This window comes from Cyphomyrmex costatus, unplaced genomic scaffold (assembly GCF_001594065.2).
Source record: "Cyphomyrmex costatus isolate MS0001 unplaced genomic scaffold, Ccosl1.0 scaffold70, whole genome shotgun sequence".
In the NCBI taxonomy this organism is placed as follows: domain Eukaryota; kingdom Metazoa; phylum Arthropoda; class Insecta; order Hymenoptera; family Formicidae; genus Cyphomyrmex; species Cyphomyrmex costatus.
Window position 1 is genome coordinate 68,773 of NW_017280267.1, and position 14,297 is coordinate 83,069.

The 14,297-nt window shown below is 33.5% G+C and overlaps 1 protein-coding gene across 1 annotated transcript in view; it reads right to left on the reverse strand.

The window, feature by feature from the left end:
* Nak (Numb-associated kinase) overlaps window positions 1–13,952 on the reverse strand; it is a 35,891-nt gene extending 21,939 nt beyond the window's left edge. The window contains exons 1-5 of the mRNA XM_018548216.1: window positions 13,689–13,952; window positions 12,367–12,482; window positions 12,112–12,245; window positions 7,646–7,757; window positions 7,359–7,562 (exon numbers count right to left, since the gene is read on the reverse strand). Of these exons, the coding sequence (XP_018403718.1) occupies window positions 7,359–7,562; window positions 7,646–7,757; window positions 12,112–12,245; window positions 12,367–12,482; window positions 13,689–13,803 (681 nt within the window). The 5' untranslated portion in view covers window positions 13,804–13,952. The remainder of the gene's footprint in view (window positions 1–7,358; window positions 7,563–7,645; window positions 7,758–12,111; window positions 12,246–12,366; window positions 12,483–13,688) is intronic.
* Between the last annotated feature and the right edge of the window lie 345 nt (window positions 13,953–14,297).

Consider the following 14,297-nt stretch of genomic DNA (forward strand, 5'->3'; position numbering starts at 1 on the left):
CATTTCACCGCTCCGCGCGCAGATCAAATGTCGCTCGAGCGGCATTCGGACCGCGCGCGGTGACATGGCTTAAACTTTTCATTTTTATGATATGATTTTAATAGATATTACGTCCAATTACTAGGTACCTTTTCTAAAAAAAAAAGAACGTGTTATGTCTTGAAGAAGTTACATAGTTTCACGCACTCTATAAAGTGCAAAATATTTTTTCGCAAATGTTATAACAAACATCGTAATATATGGACTTTTTCTTACAAATTAAAAAAATAAAGCTTTGTGCGATTTTTTTGCGGAGATATTGTATATCAAAGTTACCCATGTATTTTACCATAATTCAATTATTTTCAACATTAGCATTAACTGATGTGCATCAAGAAGAGGTTGCTGTTCGGATTTTGAAAATTCTTCAGATTGCAATTAGAGCAATAGAAGTAGCACCAAATATGATAAAAATTTCTCAGACCACAATTGCATCATTATGTTTACACGAATGTTTGTAAGAAATTATTCGAAGACGAGGAGCGCAGAATACAAGTTCTTGAAGTGTACACACACCCACGCGTCAATTATGCATATAACGTGTGAATGTGTGTGCGTGTGTATTGTGACTGACGTGTGAATGTATGTACATACACTTCAAAAACTCGTATTCCGCGCGCCTCGTCTTCGAATAATTTCTTACAAACATATTCATGTATACGTAATGATGCAAGCTCTAATTGTGGTCTGAGAAATTCTGCTACTCTATTAGGACTATTAGGTCAATCGGAAAGTTCCATCCGGTTTTTGCAAAAAGTATGATTTTATTTTAGAAACAAAATGAAAAAGTACATCAATCAAAATATTGTCCATCGTTAGCAATGACTTTTTCCCATCTTTCGGGCAGCAAGCAAATTCCGCGGCGAAAGAATGACTCATCTTTGAAGGCTATCCAGTCAGAGACCCATTTTTCGACGTCTTCATAAGAATTAAAACATTTCCCAGCAAGTGCGTGTGCCATCGACCGAAACAAGTAATAGTCAGAAACAGCATAGTCTGGTAAATAAGCCGCATGGGATAACACTTCCCAGCGAAATGCTTCCAATGTTTCTTTAACATAGCCTTAGTGACGTGAAGTCGAGCGTTGTCATGAAGCAAAATCACTTTATGCTATCATGTCTCATATTCTGGTCGTTTTTCGCGCAAAGCTCGGCTCAAACGAATTATTTGTTCTCGGTAGAGATTCCTTGTAACTGTTTGATCAGATTTCAACAGCTCATGGTACACTACACCCTTCTAGTCCCACCAAATACAGAGCATGGCCTTCTTCCCATGACTATTGCGTTTTGATGTCGATATCGATGGTTGGCCTGGATCGCAAATGGTTTTTCGGAGTTTGGGGTTATCGAAATAGATCCATTTTTCATCGCCAGTCACCATTCGATGCAAAAACCCCTTTCTTTGTTACCTAGCAAACAGAATTTCGAAGGTGGTTTTTCGCCTTTCAATGTCTCTTGGCTTCAATTCATATGGGACCAATTTTTCTTCCCTATAGACCTTTCCTAAAGCTTTTAAACAATCGGAAATAACAGATTCAGCACCATTTAATGCTTTTGCGAGTTGTTTTTGCGTTTGACGTGGGTCTTCATCCATCAATGCCTGCAATTCTTTGTCTTCAAATGCTCTTGGCCGTTCAGAACACTCTTTGTCCTCCACATAAAAATTACCACTTTGAAAGCGTCGAAACCATTCTCTGCATGTTTTATCGGAAGGAGCACTATCACCATAAACTTCTACAAGCAGCGTGTGTGAAGTTGACACCTCATCTTTTGACACCGCAAGTTTTCACACAAGTACCATTGGCATCCGCAATAGTTCTATAGTTCCTGATAGGTTTTAGGACCAGTACCGCTGATTTACCTAAAAAAAATAGCACTTGAAAATTTGAGGTGCTAACTTCCAGTGGCACCGCAAGATTCGAGAAAGTCGATTTTTTTTACGGAATCTTACAGTACCTGAAGAGTACTAGAGTTCCTGATAGAATATAACAATAGTACCGGCCAGTAAATATTAAAAAAAAATTTTTAAAAAGAAGCTAGCACAAGTTTTTTAAAAATTCATTTTTTTTGCGCTATTTTTTAGTATTCGAAGAGTACTATAGTTCTTGATAAGTTTTAGTGATACTACCGACCATTTTAATATATATAAACGATCTTTTAATCTGAGAGTTGGCACCGCACGTCAAGAGTAAAGTACCCCTAAACGGCCAGTACTGGCCGACTTTTCGGCTTTTTCCGACAGTACTACGAGAGTACCGAAGAAATATGCAAGTGTCGACCCGAGTACTCTTCGTTTAATATGTTTAAATAATTTTTTAAGTTTTTCGCTGGCACCGCACGTCAAGAGTAAAGTACCCCTAAACGGCCAGTACTGGAAGAGTACTCGGGTCGACACTTGCATATTTCTTCGGTACTCTCGTAGTACTGTCGGAAAAAGCCGAAAAGTCGGCCAGTACTGGCCGTTTAGGGGTACTTTACTCTTGACGTGCGGTGCCAACTCTCAGATTAAAAGATCGTTCATATATATTAAAATGGTCGGTAGTGTCACTAAAACTTATCAAGAACTATAGTACTCTTCGAGTACTAAAAAATAGCGCAAAAAAAAAATGAATTTTTTTAAAACTTGCGGTGCTAGCTCCTTTAAAATTTTTTTTTTAATATTTACTGGCCGGTACTATTGTTATATTTTATCAGGAACTCTAGTACTCTTCAGGTACTGTAAGATTCCGTAAAAAAAAATCGACTTTCTCGAATCTTGCGGTGCCACTGAAAGTTAGCACCACAAATTTTCAAGTGCTATTTTTTTTTAGGTAAATCAGCGGTACTGGTCCTAAAACCTATCAGGAACTATAGAACTATTGCGGATGCCAATGGTACTTGTGTGAAAACTTGCGGTGTCAAAAGATGAGGTGCCAACTTCACACACGCCTACAAGCATTCGATGAGCTTCAGCTGCAATTTTCTTCCATTTGAAGCAGAAGATTCACACTTCGCGCAAATGACATTTATTTGACTCAAATGTCGACATTTTCGATGCAGTAAGAAATAATGTTATTGATGCAAACGTATACTTTTGTATACTGAATTTTATTGACAGACGGTAAAACTAAAAAATTAAGCTTGATTTAGACATTAGAGTTATTGACAGTTCCAGTTATAGATACTCGTCGCTAGATGGACGACTTTCCGATTGACCTAATAGTTCTTAAAGATTTGTTGAAAGTTTTTCCAAACTATATAGTCTTCTCGCCATTATCTCACATACATAAATAATAACTTAAATAAACTAAAGTAAGTTTAAACTAACGTATAAATACAGTACCGCAAATGCTGTTAGTATTATAGTTAGTATTATAGTTAGTAGAAATATACACTTCTAATTACGATGTGTGTATATATACGTACATGGTTTGAAAAGTCTGTGTAAAAATGAACACTATTTAATTTTTTCGGGACATTTTTTATTTTTTAACATAATCTTTCTTTAAGCTTATATATTTCGTCCAACGCTGCTCCAGTTTGTTGATCCTTTCTGAATAATAGGATTGGTTCAACTATGCAAAATAGATATTCGTTTCCGCAATCACCTTGTTTAAATAAAATCTCCTTCTCGCGAGACATTTCTTCATATTGGAGAACAAGTAATAATCCGAGAGAGCCAAATCTGGAGAATAAGTAGATTGCGGAACGAGTTGAAACCTTAACTCCATCAATTTTGTGGCAACTCCAGTGAGCTCGTGCGTTGTCATGATAGAAAAGGACTTTTTTGTGAGCCAATCGTGGACTTTTTTTTGCAATTTGATTTTTAAACGTTTCAACAACAATGAATAATATTCACCTGTGATAGTTTTACCCTTTTCCACATAGTCAATGAAGATTATTCCTTGCGAATCCCAAAAGACAGTCGTCATAACCTTCCTTGCCAAAGGAACGATTTTCGTTTTCTTTGATGCAGATTCCCCGGTGGCAAACCCATTGTCTGGACTGTTTCTTGGTCTCAAGCGTGTATCCATATTTCGTCCACAGTGACAAAACGACGTCTAAAGTCCTGTGAATTTCGCTGAAATAGCTGTGAACCGTCCTTGGAACACCTCACACAATTTCATTTTTGGTCAACTACGTGAGCAATCGCGACACCCATCTTGCGGATAACTTTTTCATGCCTAAATTTCATATTGATGCAAAATATTATGTACCCGTTCAATCGAGATGCTTACAACACTAGCAATATTACATGCACTTTAATTCTTCTATCATTCAATATCATATCGTCGATTTCATCAGTGATTTCTGAAGTAGTGGCCTCCAAAGGACATCTAGAACGTTCAGCGTCACTTGTGCTTATATGGCCACTCTGAAATGTTTGAAACCATTTATAAACTGTTCTAATCGAATGTGCAGATTCACCATAATGTTTATCAAACTTCTTTTTAGTCTCCTGAGACGATTTGCCTTTTACAAAGTAATGTTTGATCAAATTCTCATTCATTTTTTAGAAATCACTCCTTAATTCAAACAAACGTCAAACAGAGAAATAGACCGATCTGGCCGAAACTTGGTGTGTTCTTCCAAGATGTTACTAACTGAAAATAACCTTGATACACACCAATAATGGTGCCATCTCTTTGACTTTGCACGGACTTTTCAAACCATCCGCGCGCGCGCACGCACGCACGCGCGCACAGCAGACAGACAGACAGACAGACAGACAGACAGGACAGGGTGTCATTAACAGATTAAATCATGTATCAAGAGCAGGTAAAGTAGATCGAACTGAGTCGAAAATTCTCATACCATTTTGCAGTTTACGCAATATTTAACGAAATATTAGATCTTAAAGATAGCCGAATATCCGCCATCCTTAAATTAATATCTCGTTAACTATTGTAAAAATCGTAAAATGAAAAAGGACTTTTCTTCTCAGTTTAATCCATTCTACTCCTATGCGACAAAATTTTTCATTACTTGTCAAACATCCTGTATATGTAAAAAATGCAAAAGCAAAGGAAAAATACACGTGCATCAGATAACTGAATCAACATTTAATTTACCATCAACAACGACAAAAAGTAATAATAATAATAATAATTGTATCTGGTCTGCCTCCGAAATCTTTATCTAACTGTCCCACTCCGTCGATAATATCCGTCCTCCGAGAATGCCTCCTCTGCTTGGTTTGACTCTATTAGTTCACTATTAGGCCGAAATCAGACTACGCATTGAAAATTGAAATTAAAGATTGAAAATTGAAATTTGACCAACGAGGATAAAGGAATTTTAACTCCTCTTATTTAGACAAAATTCAATCTTCAATCTCAATCTTTAATACGTAGTCTGATTCCGGCCTTACAGCCCTCTACAGCGTCTAGTGACTATTTTACTTCACTTCCTACATATATATCCACAATATTATTTTTACCGGCGTTTAAATCCCATCGAACATTTGTGGGATATGATAGGAAGAAGCAACCTCTCCTTGATATGTATCGGGTAAAATTAACAAAAAAAGATATTAAAAATGTAAAAAAAAAAATATTTAAAATTATATATTTAAAAATATAAAACCAAAAGAAATAATAAAATACCAATTTGGGCCGACACAAGTTATGAGTGAGTATCTTTATATATAAAATTGATTCAAAATGAACAATAATAACATAAATTATATAAAGGTACACTGATAACTTGTGTTGGTTCAAATTGGCATTTTATTGTTTCTTTTGGATTTATTCATATGAGCCTATTATCTTGATTTTTTTTTAAATATAAGTCAACAATCCTTAGGTACAAGATTAATTTGGAAATTAGTAAAAAAATTTTAATATTTTTTTGTATTTCTAGAGAAAGTTAAGATGCTGCTCATTGAGCATCTTAAATTCCTGTAGAAATTTTCATGTAACAGCTGCAGAGATTACAGAGCCTGCATGTAAGTAAAAAATAAAAATTTTTTTATATTATATAAAGTATCAAGAAAAATGTGGAATTATTATAATTTTTCAATTTATTTTACTCTCTTCCAGAAAAAATTAATCCCAAAATTATGATGAATTTTTTCGGCGCTTAGAATGTATATAGCCCATGTAAAAAAACTGCCGCGACTCAAAAAGAATAATTTTTTAAAAGTATGTTTTTGATAAAACTCAATAAATTTAAAATAATGAAAAAGAAAAGGGCTACGAGCCAAAAGTGTCGTTATAATATACAATTGTTAGTAAATAAAAATTGTCATTTAGTTAAAATTATGTAGTTTAATTAGAAACAAAGAAATATACAACAAACAACAACAGACGTTTCGACCTCTATTAGGTCATTATCAATATTACAGAATGATCGCAAGTTGTTAACAAGGAATGTGATGTACGAAATTATAAAATTATAAAAAATATGAAAAAATATATATATATATATATGTATAAGGCCGGAATCAGACTACGCATTGAACAGTGAGATTAAAGATTGAAAGATTAAAATTTGGCCAATCAAAATAATAAGAGCAAAAATTTTTTTATTCTCATTAGTCAGATTTCAATTTTTAATCTTCAATCTCAATTTTCAATGCGTAGTCTGATTCCGGCCTAATAATATGTGTACAATCTCACTCGCATAGTTGACGTTGTATTTATTTCGGTACAATAGTAAGAGTCCATAAATCAATGTAAATTATCTGGTTATAAATGTAGTGTGTAAAAATGTCTAATAATTGTTTCATATAAAATTGTATCAATTTGTACGATTTATAAAATTGACCGTTGTTAGAACAATGCGATGAAAGTCAAATTTAAATTCTTACACTAACAAAGGAATTTAAAAATAATATAATTTGTTTACATTGTCGCAAAAGATGAGTTTTAAAGGTTATAAAACAAAAATGACATTTGATCATGTTCTTGTAAAATATTCTGTTTTGTCAATATTATTTTATCAGTCAATAATTTTCTGTCAAAAAAATTAAAAAATTTTTCCTTTTTTCTCAGAAATTTAATTTTGATTTAAAACACTTATGAAGTAAAGGAACGATATCATGATCATCACGTGTGTGCGATGCAGGTAAACGTAGATAATATATTTGGAGACACGGTAGTGTCTCGGCGCTAAGCTAAGCGCAGCGACACTGCTGTGCCTTCTTTACGAGAGCCGGTGAGTTGCGGCAAAGTAAGATTATCAGATCTCAATAACGGCTGAACTGATCAAGTTCTATATACGCTCAATCGATAGCTACAACTTAAATTGTATAATAAAAATGCTTTTAGTTTTTTTCTACGAGCGGAGCTATCGCGACGCAAAGTCCGGATCTGTAACTTTTCACATAATATTACTTACCCAAATATCTGCTTTCGTAGTAATAGGTTTTCCACAGTACATATCAACCATTTCAGGAGCTCTGTAGCTTAAAGTAGTATATTTCTTTATTTCTTCCTCGACTACAGCGGCACCGTGGACACCGGGATTAAGAATTTTTCCCGTCGCAGATCCAAAATCACACAAAACATAATGACCGCTGTCAGCGAGCAATATATTTTCCACCTATCGCAAGACAGTTAAATGTATATTTAATTAATAAAACTATATTTCCAACGATATCACATAATATCCATTAAGCAATTCACCTTGAGATCTCTATGAATTATGGGAGTTTGACAGTGATGCAATCTGGATACGGCTTCACAAACGTCACAAAAAATTTGTAGAACTTCCGATTCATTGAAACCTATTTGCAACCTAGAAATAAGAAATTATATTAATGTACAATTAATGTATGTCAATTGAGTATGTCAAATTTTAATATTATCAGATAAATAAAAATAGTAAAAGGTAATATTTTGCACAATTATTTGCAATCAGATACAAGATACAAGTATGACGTGTGTGTGTGTGTGTGTGTGTGTGTGTGTGTGTGTGTGTGTGTGTGTGTGTGTGTGTAAAATGTGTGTGTGTGTGTGTGTGCGTGTGTGTATAACATAAGTCTATCTTATAAGCATAAACCTTATGCCACTTGATAACTAAGGGGCTCATATATACCATATATATATATATATATTTTATCAGTTATCAAGTGGCATAAGGTTTATGCTTATAAGATAGACTTATGCTACATGTCAACTAAGGGGCTCATATATATGTATTTTTTTTATCCGTAAGTGTATATACCGTGAGTGTGTACACAGAGTGTCTGGAATTTAAATGTCAAATTTTTGAGAACGTGTGGAAGATCGATAAACTAAGAAAAAAAGTCCTACAAAGATATGTTTGATTTTGCTTCGTTTTGGAGAAAATCGCAAAAAAGACAAAATGTAGTTACTTTGTTCTTGCACTCTTTGAAGTATTATCATCGCTAAAATCGTACACGAAAACAATAATAATAATAATTTCGTTTTCAGATGAAAACTTTTTGTTTATTTATATTTCTGCCTTTCTCATATAAATTCGTCAGAATTAAAAATTAATAATTATTATCAGCTCATGTAAATTTGTACCTTGCTTTCCATACAGTTAAGACGTATAATCTCAAGTTGCAATTCTTAGTGATATATATAATATAATAATTACCTTCTTTTATAATTTTCATCCTACATATACAAACTTGACGGCAGGAAATCCATATATTTGCTCTATGTAATTTTATTTTTGACTAATGGACTGGAAATCTCCTATTTGGACTAACCTTTCTCGTCAAAAAACGAAGAATGGAGTATAACAGGTTTTTTCATCGTTCAAGTAAATTGACTACTACAATCAAACATCAGAGTAATTATAACGTATCACAAATCTTGCGACATGCTAGGGTGTATATTTTTATATATTTGAGAATTACAATTATATAATTTGAATGTTGATTTTGCGACTTTGACATTGTCATGTAAACTTATTAATTAGATTGGGATTTTATGCGGCTGATGATGACTTTGTAAAGTCGAAACGTTCCGAATTAATATTATTGATTGTAGTAAATTTATTGAATTATAATAACAAATATAGCTCACTGTTTTTTGACCTGGGAAGTATACTTATTTTTAAAATTCGTCAGAATTACTCGTCGGAAGCTATCGAATGAATTACTCTTGTATAATATGGCGTGTACATATTCTATTGAATATATTCTTGATATGGTTTTCGCGTACGGTTTTTGCGAGCAATGCTTTGGAGGCAGTGCGAGAGTATACACGCCGATTTCCAAACAGTAGAGTGACCAAATCATTTTCAATTCAATCAAGATCCGTTAAGAGCGAATATGCAAGTAGAAAATCGTGTCCTGCGCCACTTTAATAATAATCTTGAGACCAGCGTCCGGAGAGTGTCAGGCTGCATTACAATTGTCACGGCACAGAATTCACCAAACTTTAAGAGATGATAACTACCATCTGTACCATATTCAAAAAGTACAGCATTTATTACCTCAGGATTATTTCAATAGGTTGTATTCCAGCAATTGATTTCTTGAGCAATTTAACAATGATAATTCATTTTCATTAAAAATAATCTGGACGAACAAAGTTATATTTACAATATATCATGCATAGAGTCGTGGAAATCCCAAGGCTATTAGGGAAAGTAGGCTCCAGCATTTTGCTATTAACGTGTGGCTCGGAATTTGAAATAACTTTCTAGTGGGACCATTTTTTTATCCGACAGATTAAATAAAGCCAAATATACAGATTTTTTGGAGACTGACTTCTTTGATTATTTAGAAGACATCCACCTGCAACAACGGATTGAAATGAGGTTTCAATTCGATGAGTGTCCAGCTCATAGCAAAACTACTCAATCTAGACTACTTGGCTAGACAGACATTATCCGCGATGATGAATTGAACGTGGAGGAGTAGTATCTTGGCCACCCTGATCACCTGATTTGACATCTAGACTTCTTTGTATAGGGATTCTAAAGTAAGTTTTCATCGTCAATCAACTCAAAAGAACAATTGAGAAATTGAACGGAGGTTGCACTAAATATGGCCAGAGTAACTATAGCATGAACTGTCCGTAATAGATGCAACACTTGCATTACCGCCAACATTTTGAACAATATCTACATTCAACAAATGAATAAATAATAAAACCATTCAACAACGTGAATAAGTAATAAAAAAGTATAAAAATAAAAACAACGTTTCGTCTTTTCTTGCGATTTTCTCCAAAACAAAATAAAAACGAGCATATCTGTACAGAAATTTATAATTTTTAAAATTGTTTCCTAATATATAATAATATGGATTTAGAATTACGATGCGGATAATTTTCTTTGTTCGGATTGAGAAACAATATTCATTTTACTAGCTGACTTGATGGACTATAGTTTGAAAGAGTAACCGTACTTCGTTTATTTTGTCATGTATCATTTATAAAGGAGACTGAAGAGGACTTATGTATAAGTTGAAACGTTTCTCAGTTTAATATAGAATATTTTAATAAAAATTGTCATCATTTATTTGTTTGGCTTGTTCTAATACCGTAATTTAATATCTTTATTTTATTTGTTTTTTTAAAACATAACAAGCGTTGTCATTGTAATTATATATTTTTATTTATTTATAAGATTTTTTTTTCTTAGTTTATAGATCCCCTACATGCTCCCAAGTTGTGACATGCAAATTCAGGACACCCTGTGTATGTGTGCGCGCTCGCGTGTTATACATATACTGGGTGTCCAAAAGAAAGTGTTACAAATTTTTCTCTCGAAAATATGGCATTATTGAGAAAAATTGTTTAGACAAAAGTTATCTGATTCCAAGAAGAAAACATTATGAGGTTTATTGGTTTTGATTTCGTGGAAGGTTTCAAGACCATTTCAAAATTAACTTTGTTTTTTTTTTTAAATAGGAATCTACGTCTTTTATAATAACATCATATTCTACGTAAAGAAACAAGTAATTGCCGGAAATATATTTTCATTCACCTTTTCAATTTTCCAAGATATTTAACAAAATATTTTTCAAATGAAAAAATATCGATAACAAGCAGCTGAGGAAAAAGAAATAAAGAAACAAGAGATAAAGAAAGGTTTATTTTGAGCTAATGAATTTATTAAGTAACTTTTATTTGACTTATTTTATTTGATTTTTTTAATGAAGTATTTAAGGATTAAGGAGCGTAGTCTTAGCTGCAAAAACACTGCATGGTTGAAATAGTAAATACTCATTCAAAGTATAAATAACAAATAAACATCCCTAAAAAGATTTATTTTCGTAAACTTTGTCAAATAAAATCAATAACGCTTTAATATTTCATATTTCAGTATAGAAACGACTTATTAGAAAAACGAATAAAATTTTGAAATTATTTTAAACAAACGTACAAAATGTTACTTAAATATTTACATATTAAATAATCAATGTCCAATTACATGTTCGAAATAATGTTCTTCCACTTCAATACATTGTAGAACTCTTTCACAAAAACACCTTTGAACATTAGCTAACATCTGTGATGTTACTTATACACAGGCTTGACATATTCTATCCATCATACCTTTACGTGTTGTGAGAGCAGTTAACATAACACGTTCTTTTATAAAGCTCCAGAGATTTTTAAGTTGTTTATTTATTATTTATACTTTGCATGAGCATTTACTATTCCAAGCAGGCAGTAAAAGTGCCTTTGCAGCTGAGACTACTCCTTAATTCTTAAATACCTATCTTAAAAAAATCAAACATTATCCTGCGAAGATAAAAAGATGGTACAAATGATCTAAAACACCTAACACACACACGCGCGCGTACAAAATGTATACAAATATACACATATAAAATTGTGTATTCAAATATTATTAAAAATAAAAAATTTTAAAAAAATTACATCTTTAATATGTCATTCAGCATATTATTAAGATCCAAGATCTTATTAATGCAATGTGCACCAAAATTGTTAGATTGTTAGTCAATTTAACTTGTGATAGTACTGCAGTAGTTTATTAGTTTGCGTTTTATAAGGCTGGAAAAAACTTCAGCGCGCATTTAGAAATCTACATACGTAGTATATAAATTCACATAAAAATTATATTAGAAGCTTCCAAGACCTAGCTTGACTGTTAATGGCTTATTCTCATCGGTATTTAGATAAAAAAAATTATTCCTAACCTGTTATTCATCATTTGAAGAACTTGGGATTTACAGTAAGGCATTAAAAGCAGAAGTTCGTGTATTCCTCCAGTGGTGTGAGTTATGCTACTATCTACATATCCTATAATATTTTTATGACCACTCAGGTTGCTCTGCAAATAGAAATAATTCATTTAATTTTACTTCCATGTAATATATTTAAAAAAAAAATAATTAACTAGCGTTACTAATTTTAGCACGAACTAGCATTTCACCATTCACGAAAATACTCACAGCAATTTGAATTTCCCTTTTACACACATTAAGATCATGTTCATTGTTGACATACATTCGTTTAAGTGCATATCGTCCACTTGAGGCTTTAACCAAAAATACAATCGCAAATCCTCCTGTAAAACAATGTTATCTTACATAAGACATACAGCAGAAAGACAGAGAAAACAAATGCAAAATGTTTTCAGTATTTAATTATAGTTGTACATATAAATCAGATTAAAGAAAAAATATGAAATAGAAAATCTACAAGGTTATTATGCATGTAGCGTGTTGTATCTTGACATAAATATAATTACAAGAGTGGTAATAAAAGATACGATACTCGACTTTACCTCTAAGTAAGTTTACAGACAATCAATTTCTGTTTGTCAGTTTCAACTATATTAACTTGTAACAATATACCTCCATCATTTGGCATTTTACAACAATGCAATTATTTCAAAAAAACTTTTGAAGCGAGGAAATTCCACAGTATTAGCTCTCCGAAACATAATCAACGTCCTGATTTTCTAAATGGCATGAAGCTGACACTTCACATTTCATATATTAACGTTCTCAAAAAATAATAAACTTGGATTCTTGCGTTTCAGTAAAATATCTTAAAATTAGCAAAAGATTGAATTGACATAGAACTGATAATTGTATTTGCATATTCACATAAAAATAAAAAATATTACTAAGCATCAAGACCCGCTTTCTTTTCTCTTATTTATGTTTAAAATATCTCAGATTCTTTTGTGTGAAATCTCATTAGCTCTCTAAAAGGCAACTGATTGTTTATTCCAAAGCAACATAGCTGTTATTCGTTGGAACCGTAAACTCCGTTAAAACACATAGTTCATGGTCAACGTATGGAAAGTTAACGATTCCCCTTACAGAAATCCAGTTTAATACCAGAAATTATTTATTTCGAATATTAGAAATACTTGTTAGTCCTCGAAAAATGAGTAATTAATCAGTATTAAATTTCTATAAGGGGAATTTAATGACGTCTACCAATCACCCGGCCTGGATGGAAATTGTACATGTCGTCGCTTATCTCATACTCGCCGAGGACAATCCAGGATGGAGAATAAAGAGGAGAGGAGAGGGGAGAAATGAGGGAGAGAGGGGGGGGGGGAGAGAGCGGGATGGCCAGGTGTGGCGGAGAGGGCGGGCAAGGTTGCAGTGCAAAATAAAACAGGGGAGATTCGTTCGCATACACGTCCACTGAAAACTGAAACACAGAAGAGCACACGCAAGAGCAGAAATGAAGGGAAATGTTGGTGTCGTTATAAAACGTTAGAAAAGAAACGATGTTCAAGAAAAAAACCGCGTACCTTCTGCCAAAACTTCTTCAACGGTGACTGTGTGGCGACCCACAACGAACACCTTCCCCAGGTAACTATTGGGTTCCTTCGACGTGTTGTCGATCTTAGAGAACAGTTTCTTCATGCTGGCACACTTCGTCCTTATCGTCGATGTCGATTTGACATAAGGCCTCTCGCGCTGTCGCTCCGCTCCGCCGATCCCGCCGATCACCGCCCCCCGGAACGGTACGGTACGGGACAAGACGATAGATACAGTACGACGGCACGACGATCTGGTGCAGCGCTCTCTGGCGCGGCTGGACTTCTCCTTCTCCGCCGCCATTGCCAGAGATAGAGATAGATATATATATATATGCATACACACATCATATACATACCACACACACACACACACACACCAGGGTGAGGCATTGGTGAGGCATCTAAAACAGGTCACTTAAATAACTTGCTTGTTTCTGATGATACAAAAAAAATATTTCAGATAAAAGTGGAACAGTTTCGAAGGAGACATGTTTTGGTCACATTGTTTTTTGTCTAGGTTGAGGCATCAAACAGATATGAAGGTTAACTCCACTTTTTTAACTGGAATTATCTGACTTTTTTTTTTATATAATGTGA